The sequence below is a fragment of the Coturnix japonica genome, chromosome 12 (genome assembly GCF_054131305.1).
Source record: "Coturnix japonica strain WE chromosome 12, WE-NBRP24, whole genome shotgun sequence".
Lineage (NCBI taxonomy): Eukaryota > Metazoa > Chordata > Aves > Galliformes > Phasianidae > Coturnix > Coturnix japonica.
Window position 1 is genome coordinate 5,646,009 of NC_140674.1, and position 20,424 is coordinate 5,666,432.

The 20,424-nt window shown below is 42.8% G+C and overlaps 1 protein-coding gene and 1 long non-coding RNA gene across 2 annotated transcripts in view; one reads left to right on the plus strand and one right to left on the minus strand.

Annotated features, from left to right (window-relative positions):
* LOC107317951 (uncharacterized) overlaps positions 1 to 3,590 on the minus strand; it is a 34,625-nt gene extending 31,035 nt beyond the window's left edge. Inside the window, exon 1 of the long non-coding RNA XR_001557086.3 lies at positions 3,434 to 3,590. This is a non-coding gene — a long non-coding RNA (uncharacterized LOC107317951). The remainder of the gene's footprint in view (positions 1 to 3,433) is intronic.
* An 8,980-nt stretch (positions 3,591 to 12,570) lies between these two features.
* Positions 12,571 to 18,160, plus strand: GPR55 (G protein-coupled receptor 55). Its single transcript, XM_015870962.3, has 3 exons — positions 12,571 to 12,956; positions 13,971 to 14,183; positions 15,529 to 18,160. The coding sequence occupies exon 3, from the start codon at positions 15,536 to 15,538 to the stop codon at positions 16,454 to 16,456; it is 921 nt and encodes a 306-aa protein (XP_015726448.1). The 5' UTR covers positions 12,571 to 12,956; positions 13,971 to 14,183; positions 15,529 to 15,535; the 3' UTR covers positions 16,457 to 18,160.
* Positions 18,161 to 20,424: the final 2,264 nt, after the last annotated feature.

Consider the following 20,424-nt stretch of genomic DNA (forward strand, 5'->3'; position numbering starts at 1 on the left):
CACATTGACAGAGCTATTTCATGCCCTGCTTAAGCACATCTGTAACTTCTCTGTTGGATGGATGGGGGATGTTCTCCCTTTAGGAAGAGCAGATGACACTTGTGGTTGGCAGAGCAGCCACAGGGTGACCCAGGGTCAGTAAACTCAAGGCTGTCTTTTCTCCAGTGGTGCATTTCAACACTTTCCTTTTCCTCATAGACACACAACCCCCTGGTATCTCACTGTATCTCCCCTTGAAACATTTCCCTCTTCAACTGTTACTTTGTTGGGGTTTTTGTTGTTTGTTTTTACAAAACTGATGGAAAGAGGAATTGCTGCTCTGCTCTCAGACAGGGCTGCGTGAAACTAAAGATGCTAAATAACATTTGTCACTCTTGTGCTTGGCCAAGTTCCTTCCATTTTCAGCTCCCACATAGTACATCACCCAGCAACACAGAAGGAGAAACCACAAGAGCTTCTTCTCACGCACTTAAAATTGTTCTGGGGAGCTGATAGGAAGCAAAATAAACAAACAAAAAAGCAGACACAACAAATGCGAGAAAAAGAAATCTACAAGCAGAACTCAACTCCTATCTGTCTTTAGCACTGTCTCTCACATTCTTTTTCTTTCCTTTTCAGAGAACTATCCTTAATCTAAAACCAAGAAGTGGTGGTCACCTCGTGTTTATTAAGAAAATTAACACCAAAGTCAGATCTTCCTATAAGACTGGCTGCCTGTGAACCTATACACCCACTGTTGGGAGGTGTGAGCACACTGACAAACCGAATCATCACAGTGGATTTATGTCAGGACAGATGTTAAAACCACAGCACGTGGCCATTTTCTTCTAAGCCTTGAGCTTGTGAGGGGTTGAGCAGTGCAAGCCTGCTCCTTTCCACAGCACCTCTCACTGTCAGCCACCAGTGGCCCTGCAGTTACTGCAGATCATGGAGAGCAAGCAGCAGGGCTGACAGGCAGATGTAATTTGAGGGGAATGCACGTAAGTGAAAACCACACACTTTCTCTTATCAGAAAGTTGAATTCACAAGAATGGGCAGCAGCTGCTAGAGCTTGTCCTCAGGCCTGTATTTGCCCTCTTGCTGTTGAACATGTTTATAACCTGTGCTGACATAGGCAGCAGGAAGCCTTGGTGTCAGGAAAATCCAGCACTTTCCTCTAAAAGCAGCATTGGTGATCTTTCTGGTGCAACTTCACCCACCTTTCCAACATCAGCAAAGCCAGCAATCTCCATGAGACACTAACACAGGGACAGCATGCTTTCACAGGACTGCTAATCAACCTTTGCTTAAGCAGGCACCAGGACAGTGCAACAGTTATTCCAGGTCTGCTCCTCCAACCTGCCCATACTCAACAACAAGCACAGCAGGAGAAATCCCAAGCCCAGTGACCAGGTCATCCTCTATGCCCTGGTTAAATGCTGTTCCACAGTCAACATAGCACCAATGTACAATTCTGGGAGTGGAGCAAATCTTCCAGCTTCCTCATTCAACCCTCTGCTTCTCCACCTTGTGCCAGAGCAGCCTGTGTCTGACCAGCAAAGCTCAGGCTATCTAATTATTTCACACAATAAACAACCACTTAAAGACCAACAAATATAAGATGTTAGTTACTTCAGCAATGTCAGCTGACCACAAAGCTGTCACACAACAAGAAGAAGAAAAAAAAAGGAAAACAAAAACATTTCAAGGTTCATTTTAAAATGTTAGCCAAAGAAAAGCTCATCCTCTATTATTTGTAATAATACTGATTTGAGAGAACATGTTGTCAATGCAACTCTCAGACTCCAGTGAAAAGTAAACAGCACATCGTTAGTGTAGAGAGAAAACTGCCTTCTTCTGCTTTCTTCCCTTAGCTGGTGACAAAACGTAGCAGAGACACATGAAAGATGTAAGGGGAACAGAAAGTAAGCAAACATCTGGGAGGAATGGTAGAGGCTGCGGTCTAGATGAGGGGAAGGACACAAACTTTAATGTAAGTTCAGTTCCTGATGAGTAAGTTTTGCAAAACTAGAGAAATCAGGAGACCCCTGTGACTAATATTTCTGAACAGAAGGCACTGGTACATTAGCAGATGCCTTATTTCATATAAACTGCTTTATTTTCTTGAACTCCTGATTCAGAGATGTTCTGCATGGGCCAGAAGGTCCAGTCAATGTCTTCCAGTTGGGATTTCCAGACTTTGCTTTGTTTTTGTTGGGTTTGGTGGGGTTCTTTTTTGGTAGGCTGGTTGAATGGTTTGGTTTGCTATGCAGTGTCTGAAGGAGCTTTGTTCCTACACTTCTCACTGAATGGGTCTTTTAAGAACATCTGCTTCAGACACTGGAAGCCAGAGGTTTTTCCTTTGGCTCAGACATAAGTCTGTCATACTCTATTAGTGATTTCAGGCTGGTGGGAAGTGTGACTCCAGCACGTCCTCTGCTGGCCCAGTCCCAGCTGCAATGCCATCTACACAAACATGGGTGTAATGAACAGCATCTGAGCTCAGGAAAGGACAGATGGAGAACCTTGGCACCAAATTGCAAAGCTGAAGAGAAGGCCACCCTTACTGTGATGGACTGCAAGCTGACAGAGACCTTCCCAGGTTACTGGGGTCTGTGCTTTAGGTCTCTCTTTGCATGTAACAGCCCATCGGGGGCTGTGTAGAAGGTAACAAACCACTAGAGGGAAGCCCAACCTTTGTGAGCAGCAAGGTCTGGCATGCCTCTTGAAATCCACCCTGACAAAGCTCTCAAAACTATTGTTGTATATAGCAGAAGAGCACGTATGCATGTGAATGTAGTGAATCTTTGTTAGCAGATAACAGGCCATAATACATCTTCACATAGTTGTCCTGTGCTTATCAGCTGTAATTTTAATTTCCCTCTTTCCTGCTCCATCATGATTTTACCAGCTCTGGTTGTATCATGTTTGTTGTAACTATTGCTTTATACATCAAGGTTTGGAGCAAAACAGGGCTATACAAGCTCTGCTGAAACAACTCCCTCATGTGTACAACACTGTCTAAATTTTCATCTTACATAATTGGGCATATTAAAATGAAGAAAAAAAGCATCATTAGTTTATAGGTGCAGAAGTAAGAGGTGACCACACCATCTTCCTTATGGCTATTTACTAGGCTATAATCCACAAAAGAGTGACCTGGCCAACAATTAGCAACGAGCCTCAGATCTGCATCTGTCTGCTGCAGCTGCATGGTATTTCTATCCTCATCTTTCACAGCACCAGTACTTTTGGCAATAGAATAATATACATTCAGATATTTAGGCATTAATCAAATGATCTCAAACGATCCATCCTTCTGGGAGAAAAAACTCCATGCAGATATTACCTTTTGTTTTCAACCAGGCAGAATTAGCAACGTGAGTCAGAGCTAATACCCTTCAAACAACTCTTTAAGGTATCTAACACAAAAATAAGATCCATGCTCCTTTACCTCAATTTCCTGAGAGTAGCCCAGAAAGGTCTTCTTCGGTAGTGCATTGTCTTGACTACAAATGACACGTGGCAAAGAAGCATCTGAAAAAAAAATGGCATTAATTCCTCATCACATCCTTTTTTCTTTCCTTCTCCCTCCCCTTTTCTGTATCTGTTTGCTGTTTGGTTGCTTTTTATAAGGTGTGTATGGGGGGGGTGACTGCTGACTTCAGTCAGCTGTAGCCAAGGCTGAGATGAGGAAGCAAATCCATTCAATTAGGCACAGCATAATGAAATCCAATGATATGTCACTGGTTAAAAGGTTACTGCCAACTTGCAGAAAATAAGAGGGACTCATACTAAGGTAAGAGTTTATGTCACTGGGATTACACTGATTGGTACTCAAGGAGCCTAATCAGTTAGGGTCTTTTCACCCTCAGTACTAACACGCATGCAGCTGTCACATTATCCAGGACAATACCTTCAACTCAACCCAGTCTCTTGCATGTAAAAACACAGACTTTCAGAAAAGGCAAGAAGAGGCCATCTAAAGAAGGGCCAGCTGAAGCATTTCCATATTACAACAAGCAGCAATGTGTCTAGCTTTCTTTTAATAACACCTCACAGCAAGGGGTATTTCTGGTGCTCAGTTACCATCAGCTACAGGAGTTTATTTTAGCTTCTGAGCAGAGCACTTCCAGCTGCAGTGTAAAGCCATTATTTCTTTTCCCATCAGCAGTGGGGATATAGCAAACTATCTACTCCCTTCATCTTGATAGCTACCACGAATGTGTCTGAAGACCTATTTACGCCCTCCACACTTCAACCTTAGTGCTCTTTGCTCAGCCACTTCTGCATTTCAGAAGTAATACAGCTGCTTTTTCCTGTTTTATTCTCTTGAGTTGGGCTGCTCTGTATTTTTCTCTCCATGTATTCTTTTAGGAGAGGCACCCAAGACTGAACACTGCTCCCCAAAACCTTAAACAATTCCTTATTCTATACCTATATTGACTTATTTTCTACATAACCTTCCATTTCATCTCTAGTCATTCTCCATCTCCAAGCTGCCTTAAGACCTAGATCCTACATGTAAAACTGTGCAGACAACTTTATGACCCATTGCATTCTTTCTTTCCCAAACAGTTCACCCAACTTGTCAGTACCATTTGAAATCCCTAGGAGGCTGCAAACAGAGAAAGTGGTTTTCATAACATGTAACAACATAAAGCAATATCATTATAAAGCAATATGTTCATTCATTTGTAAACTCTGTCCATTTGTTCTGCAGCATTATGAATTATTCTGGCTCCTAAGAGTACAAAGATTACACAAAAATCTGAAAATTCAAATGCTTCTTTCACACAATTGCTACATTTGCTCTTTTATGCCCCATTTTTCTGACTGTAAGTCATCAGAGATGACTGAGAAGCAGAAGGGTAAAGCCCTTTCCCCTCAGGCTGCAGAAGGTTGGCATTCTCACCCACTGCTGTGGGAGATCAGAGAGAGGTGACAGATGCTGCACGGTGAGCTGTGCAAACACAGCAATACAACTGCTGCCTTCAGAATGTCAAAGCTGTGAGGCAGTGTGTCATAGTGTTAAATTAACTTCAGTTTAAGGCCATTTTTTGCTGTTGTTGTTGTTAAACAATGCAGAATGGTAAGATTTACAGAGGTACAGGGTAATGTTAGTACCATGCACCACAGGACAACCCAGATGGCTCTTATTTCACCAAGAGAACTCTGCCAAGTCTGCAGTGATGAGCAAGCTGAGCTTTTATGTTTCACTAGTGATTGATTAACAAATCCACCACATCAAAACTAAGGCAGAATTGGAGGGGTATCTATCTGCACAGCTGCCACTGTGTATCTTGATGCTTAAGAACAATCCCAATTGTAGCTGTGGACTCAGTGAAATGCATCTGTGGTAGAAGGAACAGACCTATTCAACATTACAAATAAACCTATAAGCAAAGCACTTGGTTTGCAGCAGAAAGCTGGATGGTTATCAACGTAAGCAGCATCGTTACATGCCCGTGAAGTGCAATTATACATCCAAAGCCATTCGTTCACTCTAACTTGAGTGTAAAGACACTTGCCAGTGGCAGACAGCCAGAACAAAATGTGATATATGTATATATCTATACCGAGAGAGAAGGAGAGCCACAAAAACAAAAGACCCACCTTGATGCCTATTGTCCACTTCCTCAAGATGGCACTGTCGGGTTGTATTTCCCCTACCTACAGAGGCAACCACTCCAAGCTATCTCAAGTAAAGGCAGGAATCACTCCTTGTAAGCATTTCCTTAAACGTTCTTTTTTAACTTTTTTTTGGTCATGTCTGACTAGCTCCTCTTGGGCCCTTTCTATTTCTCAGCAGCACCCATGGCATCTTCACATTAAACATCTCAGTGATTAAATCTGGGACTTTGGTGCTCTGGGATTTCTCAGGATACATTACGGCGGTAGCAAGATTAACATTCTCATTCTCCTACCCATTCTCCTACCCGGTGCCAAGATGAAGGGATGCAAACTGGGTGGTGTGCATTGAAATGTGCACCCTGACAGTGCACTTTGGTTGTGACAAGAGCAATTTGTGCAGAAGCTTCAAGGAAAACACCAAGCTAAGCCAATGCGTGAGCTACAGCCATAGTAATTGCCATCATCCAGCTGAGACAACACCAGTATGAAAAATGAGCCTCAGCTCGTGCCTCACACACCCTTGTCCCTTGGGCAGCACCACTCATTTTAATTGTACCGTGTGGTGTCAGAGCTGGTCTTGTTTCTCTGCAGTCCTTTGAGACATGCTCAGCCAAACATTAAAGCACAGTCAAAAACACATTGGTTTGAAAACAGTAAAGATGTAGTGGTAACTTGGCATTATACCAGCTAAAATGGGAAAATCCCAGAGCGCAAAGACAACACACATTAATGAAACACACTGAATAACTGATTTTACTCTCCTTTTCCCTACAGAATGCCAGAATAACTGTTAGCTGGGATTCACTTAGTTTTAACAGAAAATGATTTACCTCTTATTTCATGTCTGCCTCTTTCACAGGCAGTTTTGCTCATCAACCAAGCAGCAAACGAGCACAGGAGATGTTCTTTGTGGACAACCACATGCTCTTCCTCTTGGAGCTGAGGAATTTCATATGCCCACAGAGCACTGCCAATGCAGGATGGGAACAAATGGGCTCAAGGGCAATGGGCTTTGATGCTTCCATCCAGCTACATGCATGGCATTGCCTTGAAAAGTTGGCTTTGGGTTTTGAGACGATAGAGATGGCAAGCTGTGGCTTCCCCGTCAGGTTTGCTCTATGTCAGCAGTTTCAGACCTTCACAGACCTACTGTAACAGTGACCAAATTGCCTTCAACAGGGTACAACAATGAAGAGATGATTATTGCATGGAAAAGTGTTTTAAACTGCAGCGGAAGCAGCATATTCTGCAAAGACCCAAAACCAACTCAGTGCAGACAGTCTGAGTGATGCTTTTCACAGTATACTAATTTCTATTCAGCCCCGTGCTGCTTAGCTGGAATCAGCAACTAGTTCCTTTCAGTGGCATTGGCTCAGAAGGAAAGAGATAAACACCCATTTTCTGGCTACAATGTGTTTTAGACTTCCATAGCATACAGGTGGGAGGCAGATGAAAGTTCTCGTATTAAATAGCCTCTCATTAAATTAGTAACAGCTTTCCTGGCACGCCATCGGAAGAACTTCAATCAGGAGACCACAAAGAGTAAGGCTATTTTTAATTTTCATGTTCTTAACCTCCCGAGACAGATCTGTCTGCTGTATGAACTAAGGGATCCCTATCAGATCTATTAGTTACAAACTAGGTCTGATTTCTCATGCTCTCATACATCCTTCTCACTCTCAACAAGTGAGCTGGCAAGAAGTGCGGAAGGCACACATATACATACAGCAGTGCTGAGATAATGTTAATTAGTCGTTCCCTCAGGCCATGGCTTTCATGAGATCCCACTCCACAACAACACTGAGCAATTCTGGTGATCAGTGCTTTTGAAAACACAAGAATACTATATTGCCAGGCCCTAAACAGGAGCACTTGTCCATCTAGCCCCTCCAGACCTGAGGTGCACCCAGTGATGAGAGAAATCCGAGCCACCTTCAAGCAGCAATGCACCTGCCCCTTCCCATCAACACTGCAAGCTTGGTATCACAAGTTAAACCCTGTTAACCACAAGGTAAACCATGCACTGCAGCTTGCTTGCAATAAACATTTACACATTCCTAAAGTGGTAAAGAGCAAAAAGGTCCAAGCGGACCCCTGAAAAGGAAGTTCAGAGATGTAAAATGGCACACTTCACTCTACCTGCAATAATCCAGGACACATCACAGATGTGGGAAATGCTGCTTTTAGACAAACCTGAGATTTTCATTCAACTCCAGCCCATTTCAGTTATAGGCTTGGGAGTGGAAGGCTTTCTATCCAGAAATACCGGTCCACACACTGAGGAGAGATGGATAAGGAAGCATTACAGAAAACTGGGGCGGGGGGAAATGAAGTTTCTCTACAAGTCAGCACTTTTTCAATTCAAGCCATTCAACAGAAATACATCTTTCAGGAAGTCATAGCACCGGGTGTGCATAAACCCTGCAGACAAGGCAGCTCCACATGAAGTACAGGAATGACTGTGCAAGGCAGGCGTGGGTAGCAAGGCTACTGCCACTTTTCTTCACTGCCAGCCCTCTGTGCGAGACTGTAGTGAAGGCTGTTGAGTATTAGACTATGATGATCCGTGGTGCAGGCTATGATCGTAAATATCACTCTCTGATCTGATCTCTCCTGCTGTGAGGAAAAAGAATGACGTCTAAGAACCACATATTGTGTGGCAGAAGAAATGTCTTGCAATATGACATTATAACTCACAGGAACCTGAGAGCTCGGAGACCTGCCAAGCAGCTGTGTGGTCCACCTGCTCTGGTCCCAGCGTGCCTCATATCCACTCTGCTTCAAACCACTATTTCTATTTACCAGGTGGATGTGAGTTTTGCCATTGCTTCCTTGGAAACCTCAGGTTTTTGTACACCACTTCCTCCAGCAGTGCCACTGTTCAGTAAGCACAGTGTCTTCACAAAACAGAAGTTATTCTCTACTTTAGAAGAGCAACACAGTAACCTCACATTTTTCCCTTTCCAGGGGGCTCCTCTAAAGATAACCTCTGTACAGATCCCATGGAAACACCTGTAAGAATTATGTGCATTTTGGTAGGCTGCATCTGCCCTGGACTTCACCAAAGCCAATAGAGTAACCACAAACCTTCTCAGCTGGCACAGGTGGACTGTGCTGGAAAATTTCACTGGAAAGGCTACAAAGCACATTTGTGCAGCTAGCTTTGTGAATGTTTTTCACTCGGGAAGCCCCGTGTCTATTCTTACACAGTTTCACTGGGGCTGAGCTCACATCTTGCCTGGCTATGAACAGCCAAAAGAAGTTGTAGCCTTCTGGTCCATCCAAAAAGTGCTTTGGCAAGGTGCAAGCTGCTCCATCTCTCAGATGTGGATTGTGGCCCTCTGGAGCTATGAGGACGATGCCTCACTGTATGCTTGGTGTCCTGCTGGTGAACTTCTGGATCACATACAGCTTGAGGATTTGTGCCTCAGAAATATTACTGCCATAGTTCTGTACTCAAAGGCAGCCAGCTCCAAGAGCCACTGTGTTTGTCACCATTAAAGGTCTCTGTGTTCCAGAGGCTGAATTTGGCTGTTCCCCTTCACTGGCTCTTTGGATAATAGTTCATTCCATGAGTGCACTGATGAGGTGGAGTTGGAAGATGGCCTCCTAAAAGAGGCCAATTTTGTGGTAGCAAGCCATGGTAACCTGCTCAGAACAAAACAGCTTAATATCTGAACTCAGATTGTCCATCTAGCACTTGGAAACCCTTGTGACACAGAAAAACACCAGATGCCAGTGACAGCATACAATTGAAGATTACTATGAGGTAGGCTTAGAAGCAGGTCTGGGCTGATGAACCTTCCACTTCATCATATACAGAATTTCTTCCCAAGGATGAACACAGTTTTTCACTCACCTTCAGGCTCTTCACACAGCAATGTCTTTTCCTGACTCTTTTTGCTCTGGATGACTAAATCTATGTTTTATAGTTATCTGGGAGAACAAGTCACACACGCCTCCAGAGAGGCACAGAAATCTGTCAGACCTCATATTAGAAATCTGATTCATTTGCATTTGAGCATCCTAATTCTAGATCTGAAACCAAGCTCATTCCCTTCTGGCCATTAAATACAAACAAGCACATATTTTAGACATCTGTGAAAGCTAAACTGCAAATTTGCTTTGATATATGTTCCACTTAAAAAAGAACAGCAGCATTCATGCTGTAATGCAAATGAATGCGGTTTTGCAATGCATGGATGTATTTCCTCTGAAACAGTCTCTGAGTCCTTGAAAATGACAAGTGCTGCCTGGCTTAGCAACAGCAGCACTTGCAAATAAAAGATAAAACATGGAGAATAATCACCAGTCTCTAAAGAAACCCCCAGAATCACAGAGTTGCAGGGGCTGGAAAGGACATCTGGAGACCATTGAGTGCAGCCCCACTTCTAGTGGGGTTCCCTACAAGTTCCCTACAGCAGGTTGCACAGGAAAGCATCCTGAGTATCTTAATAAAAGCAGACCCCACCAGCATTCTGGGCAGCCTATTCCAAAGCTCTGTTACCCTCAGAGAAGTTTTCTTCCTTGCATTTGTATGGAGCTTCCTGTGTGCCAGTTTATGCCCACTGCCCCTTGCTGGGCACCACTACAAAGATTCTGGCCCCATCTACTTGACTCCCACCCACTATAGCACTGATAAAATCCCTCTCTGTTTTCTCCAGCCTGAACAGTCTCTCATCCTTACCTTTGCCATAAGCTTTTAAGTTGTTTGCTTGTGCACTTCTTTCTACTTATTCAGACTTTTCTTTAGGTCATTACTTTCCCACTGACCGCTATATTGCTGCAGTGCCATAATAGCAAGAGGACATGGCTGTTGAAACTGTTGTCTCTAGGCAGGGCTAGTAACAGGCATTTACCACATTTCTGAGGTTAATTAAAAACAACAACAACAAAAAAGAGAAGCAAAAAACTGAAGCAAACAATAACATCCTTTCTCCTTCCCATCAAAAATCTCAGAGGTAAATGCACCTGCCTGCATCTCTGGAACTGAGCATTGCAGGGTGATAAAGGCACTGGGGACACCAGACTCTCAGAGATATTCCCTGCTGAGCACTATCACATATAGCACTCCTTGGGAAAAACTGAATAAGCAGCCACCAAGCTCTAATTTCTCAGCTGATAATCTATCTACAGGTACAGCACTGAGTCATTTGCAGCTTGCCCAAATTAGACATGCTCTAGATTTAAGCTGTAATAGTTGAAAATGAGCTAGCCTGCAAAAGCACAACTTATCTGTGTACAAACAAATTATGTACACCCACACATATCACAAGCAAACTGTCAACTTAGCAACCATGCGGTTGGTGTGCAGAAATGCTGATTTTTTTTAAGCTCTGCTTCACCAAGTGATACCAAGGGGGAAATCTGCAGAGCCATGAGCAATGCATCCATTCCTGGGAATGAAGGCAGCACTGGGCATTAAAATGTATTTTTAATTATAACAGCACAGAATAGCCTGGGTTGAAAAGGACCACAATGATCATCCAGTTTCAACTCCCTGCTATGTGCAGAGTCACCAACCACCAGACCAGGCTGCCCAGAGCCACATCCAAGCTGGCCTTGAATGCCCCCAGGGATGGAGCATCCACAGCCTCCTTGAGCAAAATCTTTAGTTGCACTCTTAGATTTCTTTTCATGACTTCAGATTCAGGATGGTCTGTTGCTGAGAGCCATTCTAGTGCACAGCTTAGAGAAGACAGAGGTTGGAAAGCCCTTGGAAACTCCCATTTCTATAACCTGCTTCCCAAATGGTATGAATCACCACTAGCTTTATCTCCTCAGCTACACGATCCTGCTGCAAGCTCTACTCAAGCTTTGCTTGGATTCTTGATTTTCCTTTATTTTTTCTTCCAATCTCATTTGCAGATAAGACAGGTAGAAAAAGAGGTGTTCAGAAATGTATTTTTCTTCTCCAAGTCCTGCGGCCGCAGTACTGGCGCTACTTCTTCTGTGGTAAGAACAGAACTTCTCTATAAAGATGAAATTACCTCCAAGAGCAGGTGGCGATGTGAAAAATGTCACTTTGAGCTATTTTGAGCTACTTTTTTTCTTCTTCCTAAGTTTGCTGCCTCAGTGGAGTATCGCAGAGTGGAAGGTAAACGAGCAGCCAGCAGTTACCACAACATAGAGCAGTGGTTACTGGCACCAGCAGGCGAGTTTCATACTCCAACCAGAGAAGGTTTGCTTCTATTCATACATACAAAGTGCCAAATGTCACATATGTATATATACATTTATATATATGACACCGTACTTAGGGTTTTTTCTTCTTACAGTTCTGTTGTATGAAGGCACAGTTATTATTTAAGAAACATCACTATGTCATCAATCAGCACTTACATTTTCTCTCCAGTGTATTATGGCACTATTATGGTGCAACCATGACTACCTGACAGCACAGCCAGGCAGGGACTGAGACCAGCAGCTTTGAGTCCTCCTCAGCATTCCACCTTTGTCTGTTAGCTCCTGAAAGTGGCAATGGATTGACACTCCTATTTTCCTGCTGTTTCACTCATTGTAAGCACAATTACCTTTCCAAATGCTGTACATACAGCTCCCAAAGCAGAGGAAGACCTTCACACTCGGTTAGGAAAGTGCTAATGATGAAAAATCGCATTTCTGTGTCTTGGGAGTTCAAGAGGCAGCACGTTTTGAGAGCGTGTCCTGGCTGTTGTGTGACTCACACATGGGTACTAGGTTAGAGCTCTGGACACCTCACTCCTCTTGCCAATAAGCATTTGTTTGCTGCCACAAACCAAACACCTGAATTGGCTTTAAATAGTTTCACAGCTGCACACATGTAAGTAGCTGAATCTTTCAGAAGCAGCTGAATGCAGAACCGCTGATTTCCAGCATGCAAATTGTACAGAAGTGGGGGGAAAAGCCCTCTTTCTATGACTGTCTCTCCTACAACTTTCTACTTATCCATCTCCCCTCCAGCACAATGAACAATCTGCTGTTTGGGGACAGCCACTACATACCTGTAACAGTTCACAGCTGCTTCACACAAAGTGAAGGCCAGCACAAAGCCAGGCCAGGCTCCAGGGACAAACTGCTCTCCCCACGCCAACTACTTGCTGGAAACAGCTGAGGATTCAAGCCTTTACACTCTCTCACCTTCACTCGTCTATATAAAGAAACACAAAACACAGAGCTGTGCCCTTTGAAATAGAGGAAAAAAAAAAAAAAAAGAGAGAGAGAGAAAAAAGAGTGAGAAGAAAAGAAGGATGTGGTTATTTAGTAAGAGTACGGGCAGAGCATGGTCTCTAAGCAAATGCTCTTGTGTGCTGTAGAACAACCTGGACTGAAGCAATCCTGCCGACCTTCTTGCTGAGATTCAGGTAAAAGAATTTGTCTTTTAATTGATTGATTTATTTTTCTTTTCCAGCAGTTAAACACTAGCGCTGAGTGAAGAGTATTGTTATTTTAAGGCTTGTCTGATCATTATTTCTTGTAAGGATAAAAAATTAATGAACTACGTAGTGTGGTCTGTCTTAGAGAATAAAATGATTTTTAGTTTCAGAGATAAGGGTAGACATATTCTATTACAATCAAAATGTTTAGTATGAAGTGGTAAGAGATTATCCAGCTACAGATAAAACATAAAGCAGGTGAGGACTTACGGCTTTTTATTGCACTAAGACATCTTTCTGTTATCCAGTATCCAGGGGAGAATAACATATATCTAACATGAGTAATGGTCTAGAAAACAGATGCAATCAAAGTCTGCTTCATAGCAGTAATATTGCATGGTTTGTAATTATCAAAGGGTAATTATAAGTGCTGTAAAAGTCCCTGCTGATGCAGTAACCTGAATTTCCCTCATTCTTCTTTTGTATTATAGCTAGATCAAGAATGATTGGTTTGCTGCATTCTGTCATCTGATAAACATTTCCTTATTAAAGCTACACCTACACTTAGAGTAAGTCATAGGCTTAATGATGAAGAGCGTCCTATGAATGAAGCTTTCACACATTACTATGCCCTTACTTCATCATCCCCAAACTTTGTTAACATACAGACTTGTCTGTTACAGACAGATGAACTCAAATCTGAGCTACAAAAGGAAAGCTATTCATGCACCCTACTGTATTGCAAAAAAAAAGGTCAGCAAAGCTAGTACGATAAAACCTTGGTGTTCCTAGGTCATTACATTTGCTGCTAGCTTAACCACCAGCTTCTGCTCATTGGTAAACCATTAATACTTGAATAGTGCATAGGAAGTGGAAAATCCTCACCCAGTAAGGAGAACCAAGAACAAGCGGAGCAGTGACAGCACTGGGTCTGCTCCAGCTCATGCAGTCTGCCTTGACAGGTGCTAAGTCCAGGCTCTGAATTTACCCTTTGACTTCCAGAAGTTGAAACAATCCTGGGGCTGCAGGCAGTTTCTTCAGGAAGCTCTTAGAGGGCAGAGAAAATCCTCTTCAGGAGAGAAAACACCCTGCCTGACTCTTAAGAAGGTGGAAGAGGAGTTGGGGAAATGGTAAATCCCTAAACCTGGCCTTGGTATTTGGACTGGAGTCACCCGCCAGAGAATCTGTTGTGAGCGCCCCAACAACATCCCAGCAGTAAGTATCAACCCACACAGGTTTGTCTGAGGATAACTGAAATGGAAGTAATTCGACTTATTTTTTGTCACAGACAGCCAACGCTGAGTGGATGTAGGGGGAACAGGCTTTAGGCACTGTCTCTAAAGTAACTCTCATAACCAAAAGAAGGAAACATTATTTGTATGAAACTTGTACATAATGAGTGATCAGCTCAGTGAGGTGCTCCTCCATCTGTCAGACGGGAAAGCTGTATTCAGTTCTGTATCTTTCAGCTTCAGTATTTTTGTTAATCATTTGGACACTGTGATAAAGATGAAGCTTATCAGATGACTGAGCTTGTTTATCAATGGAAATGATTCTTTGGATAACTTTGGGCAAACTCTGCTCCATGCAGACCATTGGCAAGCAGTTCCCATGGGCTGTTCAAGACATGAAGTTCAAATCTGAGGTGGGCTACGGGATCAAAAGCTTCAGGCTTTAGAGAATTGGGTAGTGGAGGTGAACACCTGAAATCATCGCCTTAAAGGCTGCCAACAGCTTCCTGAAAGTATTTTCAGGAGTTGCTCTGTCTGTAATTCTGTGATGATGAATTTAAAGACAGAGCATTTAGGGATACAGTAATGCAGTAATGGTTAGAATCAAAGCTCATACGCCGCAAGCAATTTTCTGATATTTATATAGTGCTGGATTATCAGCTGTTGTTGCTCCCACAAAATGTTTCATGCCATCTGATTGCTCCCCAGCTAAATGGGTGCTCCTGGTTACAGGACACACATGCTCACACAAGAACACAACACCCCCATCTCCTCTTACCTGTCCTTGCCCAGGTAACCAGCAGCTTCTGCCCACGACTCCCTGGCACATCTGGCCCAGGTGCATCCCCAGCTCTAGTGGCATTCTCTCACTTACCATGCACCACAATCACATGACTTTCTAAGCAGCTGCCTCACCTTGCTAGCTCAAAGAGACTGACTCAATCTCAGTCTGACTAACAAACCAAGGTTTTCTTTTTGTTCTCATTTCCGACAGATAAATCCACTGATAACAGCCAGACTTCCTTTTGCATTTCCTAAATTTGGAGGAAAGCTGCTATTTCCTCAGTCCTCTGGAGATGCCAGCCAGATCTTGCCCTACTATCAAGATGCGATGCCTTCCATTTGCTGATCTTTGCCAGATTGTCCGAGGCCATCAATTGCAATTTGAAGCACTTGCAAATCCAAAATTCAACCAGTGCTGAAGGTTAAATACCAGCTAGAAAATGCAATTATTCAATTCACACCTATATAAAAGATGTATCAAGATATACAGAGGAGTTCACTGTGAGCCTTACACATCTCTAACTTGTTCTCTCTGTGGTTTTCAGGGGAGAAATGACCAACAGCAGTGGGGAATGCAACTTTACAAGCATCGACAGATTAGCAGAGACCCTCCGGTTTGGGATCTCCATCCCCACCTTCATTCTTGGCTTGGTTCTCAACACCCTGGCTCTCTCAGTATTCTGCTGCTTTTGGAAGAAACAAACCAAAACCTCAGTCTACATGATCAATCTGGCACTTGCAGATGTTCTGCTGCTTCTCTCCCTCCCACTTAAGCTACACTACTCTGTTGCAGAAGCACCCGGACTCCTTTGTGCCTTTATACAGTCACTGTACTTTGTCAATACCTATGGCAGTATCTTCATCATTGTTTGCATTACTGTTGACAGATACATCTGCTTAAAGCATCCATTTGAAGGTCGAGCTAACCAATCCCCCAGGTGGGCAATCTTGATTTGCTGTTTTATCTGGGCAGTAGCTTGGCTTTGCAGCAGCCCAATATACGTGTTTCAAAAGAATGATTCTTTAAAATGCTTTCACAACATGTCAGATGAGGCCTGGAGCGTCCCTCTCATTGTTTCTGTGGAGATCTTCGGCTTTCTGATTCCACTCTCAGTGATGGTTTTCTGCTCTGCACAAAACATCTGGATTCTTCTGAACCACAAAAACAGAGCCAAAGAGAAAGTAGAAGATTCCTTACGAGTCATTATCATCAACCTCGTTGTCTTTTTGGTATGTTTCACTCCTGTCCATCTTGCCATCTGCCTGCAGTGCCTGGTAAGGCAGCACGTGATAGTGGACTGCCGCCTGAAACAAACCATCAGCCTCTTCATCCAGGTGTCAATGATACTCGCTAACCTCAACTGCTGCCTGGATGCCATCTTCTATTACTTTGCTGCCAGAGAATTCAGAGAAAAAACACACCTGAAAAAAATTATTGAACGATGCCCTGTCTTTAAGCCTTGTGCCACATGACAGGACCTTTTGCAGTATAAGAATGCCTCTTCCTCGGCTGCCACTTGCCCTGCAGGTGGGACACTGACAGCATTATTACTGACGTGGTAGTAAGGGCAGCTTGGCCATTGCAGGAAGGGCACAGGAGGGAGAAGGACATTTTTCTCATCAATGTGAATATTTGTCTTCATTTTTAGAGATCAGAGAGGAAGAATATGGGGAAAAAAGAACCAGCATTATGAAAATATCAGTGATGCCGAAAGAAGCATTAACCTTGATGCAATCTATTAAATCTGAAAGTATTGTCAGAGGAAAACTATCATGGTCACTGGACTGCCAATTAAAATCAGCCTTTGCCATTGCCACAACAGCTTTCCTCTCATCAGTGTGATCAGAAACTTGTTGCTCTGGGCCAGTCAAACCCAGAAATAACTTCAACACTTTCTTGCTAACTTAGAAGGTAACTTAGAGATACAAGAAAATATCTGGCCAAAAGTCTGGCTCTGCTCTTTCCTTCTGGAAACCCTGCAGAAGGTCTCTGTTGGAGCTCATTTGCTCCATCAACTTGGCTGGCCCTCTCGTAAGCATTATAAACCATCATACACCAGCCAGGGCTGTTCCATAGAGGACCAGGCTGCCCAGTATGTGACAACATCTCTTTACACAACACCCTATCTCAGGTAACAGCAATAAACTACAAAGCTCTCTGATAATCGTCGCTAAGGAACCAGCACAGTTTTATCCTTCAACTTTAAAACAGCTTTTGCACATTAGAAACAAAGTAACCCCTTCAAATACTGCATTTAATGAAATACTGTACATACTGAAGGGTAGATAATCATTCTAAGATATAACAAGATAGACATATGAACGTTTTCTGCCTGTATTCTCATTCTTTTGTGGGGAAGAAGACATAGGTAAGCAAGTACAACAAACTCATTCCTCAGAGAAACCCTCCTACCCTGAGCTTTCCATTTCACATAATGTCCCTGGAAATGCCTGAATCACTCTGGGCCAACTCTTCTGGTAAATCATTGCCCTTGGGCCATCTGTACATTTGGCCCCGAGTTGAAACTAGAGGCTTCCTTATTGCAATGTAAGCCTTCTATTCCTTGTACCATTATATTGTTATGGTTTATGCCCTTGCTCAGAAGCACCTTCACATCAAGAAATACACTTCTGTGCCTTTAAAAAACAGCCATAAAATTGCTTAAAATTGGTGGGAACCAGGTCTGTGTGCTGGGATAGATACTCCTTTTATTTAAAATGGGAAAAGAAAATGATTTATGTTTGAAGGAAATAAAAAAAAGACACAGGGCTAGTTTTGAAAATACAATTTTCGGTCAATTGATTTCTAAATAAATGACTGATTGCACAAGGGGGCAGCTGTACACATCTCATACTGGACCTAATGTGAGAGTGCTTTAAAGCTCGTTAATGCTAGATATTGCCACAGCTGAGTCATGAGAGGAGCTCAGTGACAGAGGTTTTTATCATCACCTTTGCCATTATCTGCTGTTATGCTGAAGGAGAAGCTTTACAAAACAGGAGGTCTGCAAAACATTACTTGCTACTGTCTCGGTCATTCAGAAACCTGCATCCTTTTCAGTATGAAATAACCTTTCTTTCTCATACTTTTTGCATTATTTTGCATATCAAACGTGTGTTTTGGAAAGAACATGTTCTAGAAAATAAACTGTGCATGTGAAATGCATGACTTGAAAATACGTTTTGATTCCCCAGTATGACAGCAGCATACGATCCTTATCTCCTTATTTCAACCCTTTTCTGATCCAGAAAATAAATCTCTCCATACATCACTGACAGTCCCCTTCCAGAGGGAGCAGTTCCTTTTCTCTGCAAGAGAGCAACGCAACACTGGAAGGGATCGCACAGGGAAGCTGTGTGATAACCACTCACAGATGTTTCCAACACATAGTCAGATCTGTAATAGAACTGATCTGGTGTTGAATGAATACCTGATGTGAGAAGGCAGCTGGTGCCAGAGGGCCCTTCCCAACATGCTGTGATTTCATCAAAGGTAAAGCTGTTTGTATTTTTCCTGTCCAAGACAAGGAAAGACTTCATTTACAGAAAGAAACTTAATTTGCTCAATGAAAGAAACAGAGATCTGTTTATCAGAATTATCTGTAAGAATGGAAGCAATGGGACCCACCATCTAAATTCAGCAAGTTCAGAGAATAGATTCTAGAAGTCAGACTGGGCTACTGTCCTCTTTCTTATCACCACCAGTGCCACTTCTCTATTGGCCCAAAGTGATATTGTATATAACTCAATTTGTCTACATTTTACTTGTAAATAAGAGCAGCCTGAGTATACTCAACGTTTCTGAAGGAAAAGAAAGAAGGAAGAGAGCCCAGCTGTGCTGGCTTTACAGGGCTACTACAGTAGTCAAATCTAGCACAAAAAGAGCACATCTTTTCAGTAAAATGTCACTTTCAATTCACTGCTTTTCAAGATGAGCTTAAATTTAAATATTACTTCTGAATTTTGTCTTTGACCTCCAACTAAAATTATATTACTTTTTCTATCATCATTTTACATACAGCCTCCTCTGCCCAATTCACTGTTAGCTCTGCAGAATCTCCAGTTCATTGTATCTTTAAACCAGTGAGAACAGCAATCAAAAACCCCAAGCACAGAACCCTTTTGATGATGAATAAAACTGAAAAGCACTTGACATTTCAAAAACAACAACAAAAGCTTTCCTGACTAAGTGCACGAGTTCATCATTTCAATTTTCAGACTTCACAATAGTAGAGATTTCTTTCTTTCTCGCTGTTATTTCTAATTCAGAGACAAATGACAAGAACCTGAATGTGAATCCCTCAAATGCCCAGCTCTTCTCCCAGGGACTCATATGTACCGCATGCTCAAAGAAGCGTTGTCCTAATAGAAAAGAGAAGTGCTAATCAAAAACAGCCATTAGAAGTCCATATTTCACGTGGATTAGCTTACTCTTTCGCAAGGACTTACTCAGAAACAGTATCAAAAAAGAATAAATCAGCTACTGCAAAGAAGCCCAGGCATCCAGCTAATGTACATAGTTCATTCCATTGGTGAAACACACGATGCTTTCTTCTCTTCAGAAACAATTACTATTCCCCTCATGTCTCACAACGGCAGCAGCCTGCCCAGAACTGCTATTTCAAAAGCTGTCTTTCCAACAAGCTTTTTAATACCATGCAATAAAGGAGCCCGCTATTCTAATGCTGTGTTTTCTCCCCCTTTCACATGAGACTCCCAGACCGACCATCAGTTCCTACCTGTAGTTCAGGGCTACAGGAAATATAGTTGTGTCTCCATCCTGCAGAACCCATCCAAGATGCCTCCTTCAGCAGCATAGAGCAGCCTGCAGCACTGCTGCTTTTGGACCTGGGGCCCTTCCATCATCCTGTCTGGCTGGGCCAGGCCTCCAAGAAACAAGAGAAAGCTGACTGCCCCTTGGGACAGTTCTATCAGTGGTACGTTACTCCACCAATGCTCTACAACTAGCTAATATTTGTTCAGCAATGAATGTGATTCCCAGGCTTCAGTGGGTAGAGTCATACAGCAATTGAAAGACCATCGAGCATGAGAGTGGTTCAGCCAAAAGAAAAAGAAAACAGAAAAAAAGATCAAACTCATGCACAGGGTTTCCCCCACACTTTCTAGATCTTGTTCTTCCCTGATGGATTATCTCATCTGAAATTTCCCAGCCCTATGTGAGAGCAAAACTTTATATCAGTGCCACTCCACTCACTTCAAATGCTATAGAACTATATATATAATGCTGAACTTTTAAAAAGCTACTATTACCCCAAAAACCCCTTTGAAGTAACCAGTTTAATAGAAAGTGTATGAGCTAGTTGGAAATTGCTTCATACAGCCTTCAAAATGTACAGCTTTCAGTATGGCACTGCATGATTTGCAGGTGGGAAGGCAGCTGAGGCAGGATCCAAGCCCAAAGCAAAGCACGGGCAGTGCCT

What these genes read in the sequence shown, in the direction of transcription:
- GPR55 (XM_015870962.3), top strand. Translation starts at nt 15,536, where the DNA reads ATGACCAACAGCAGTGGGGAATGCAACTTTACAAGCATCGACAGATTA.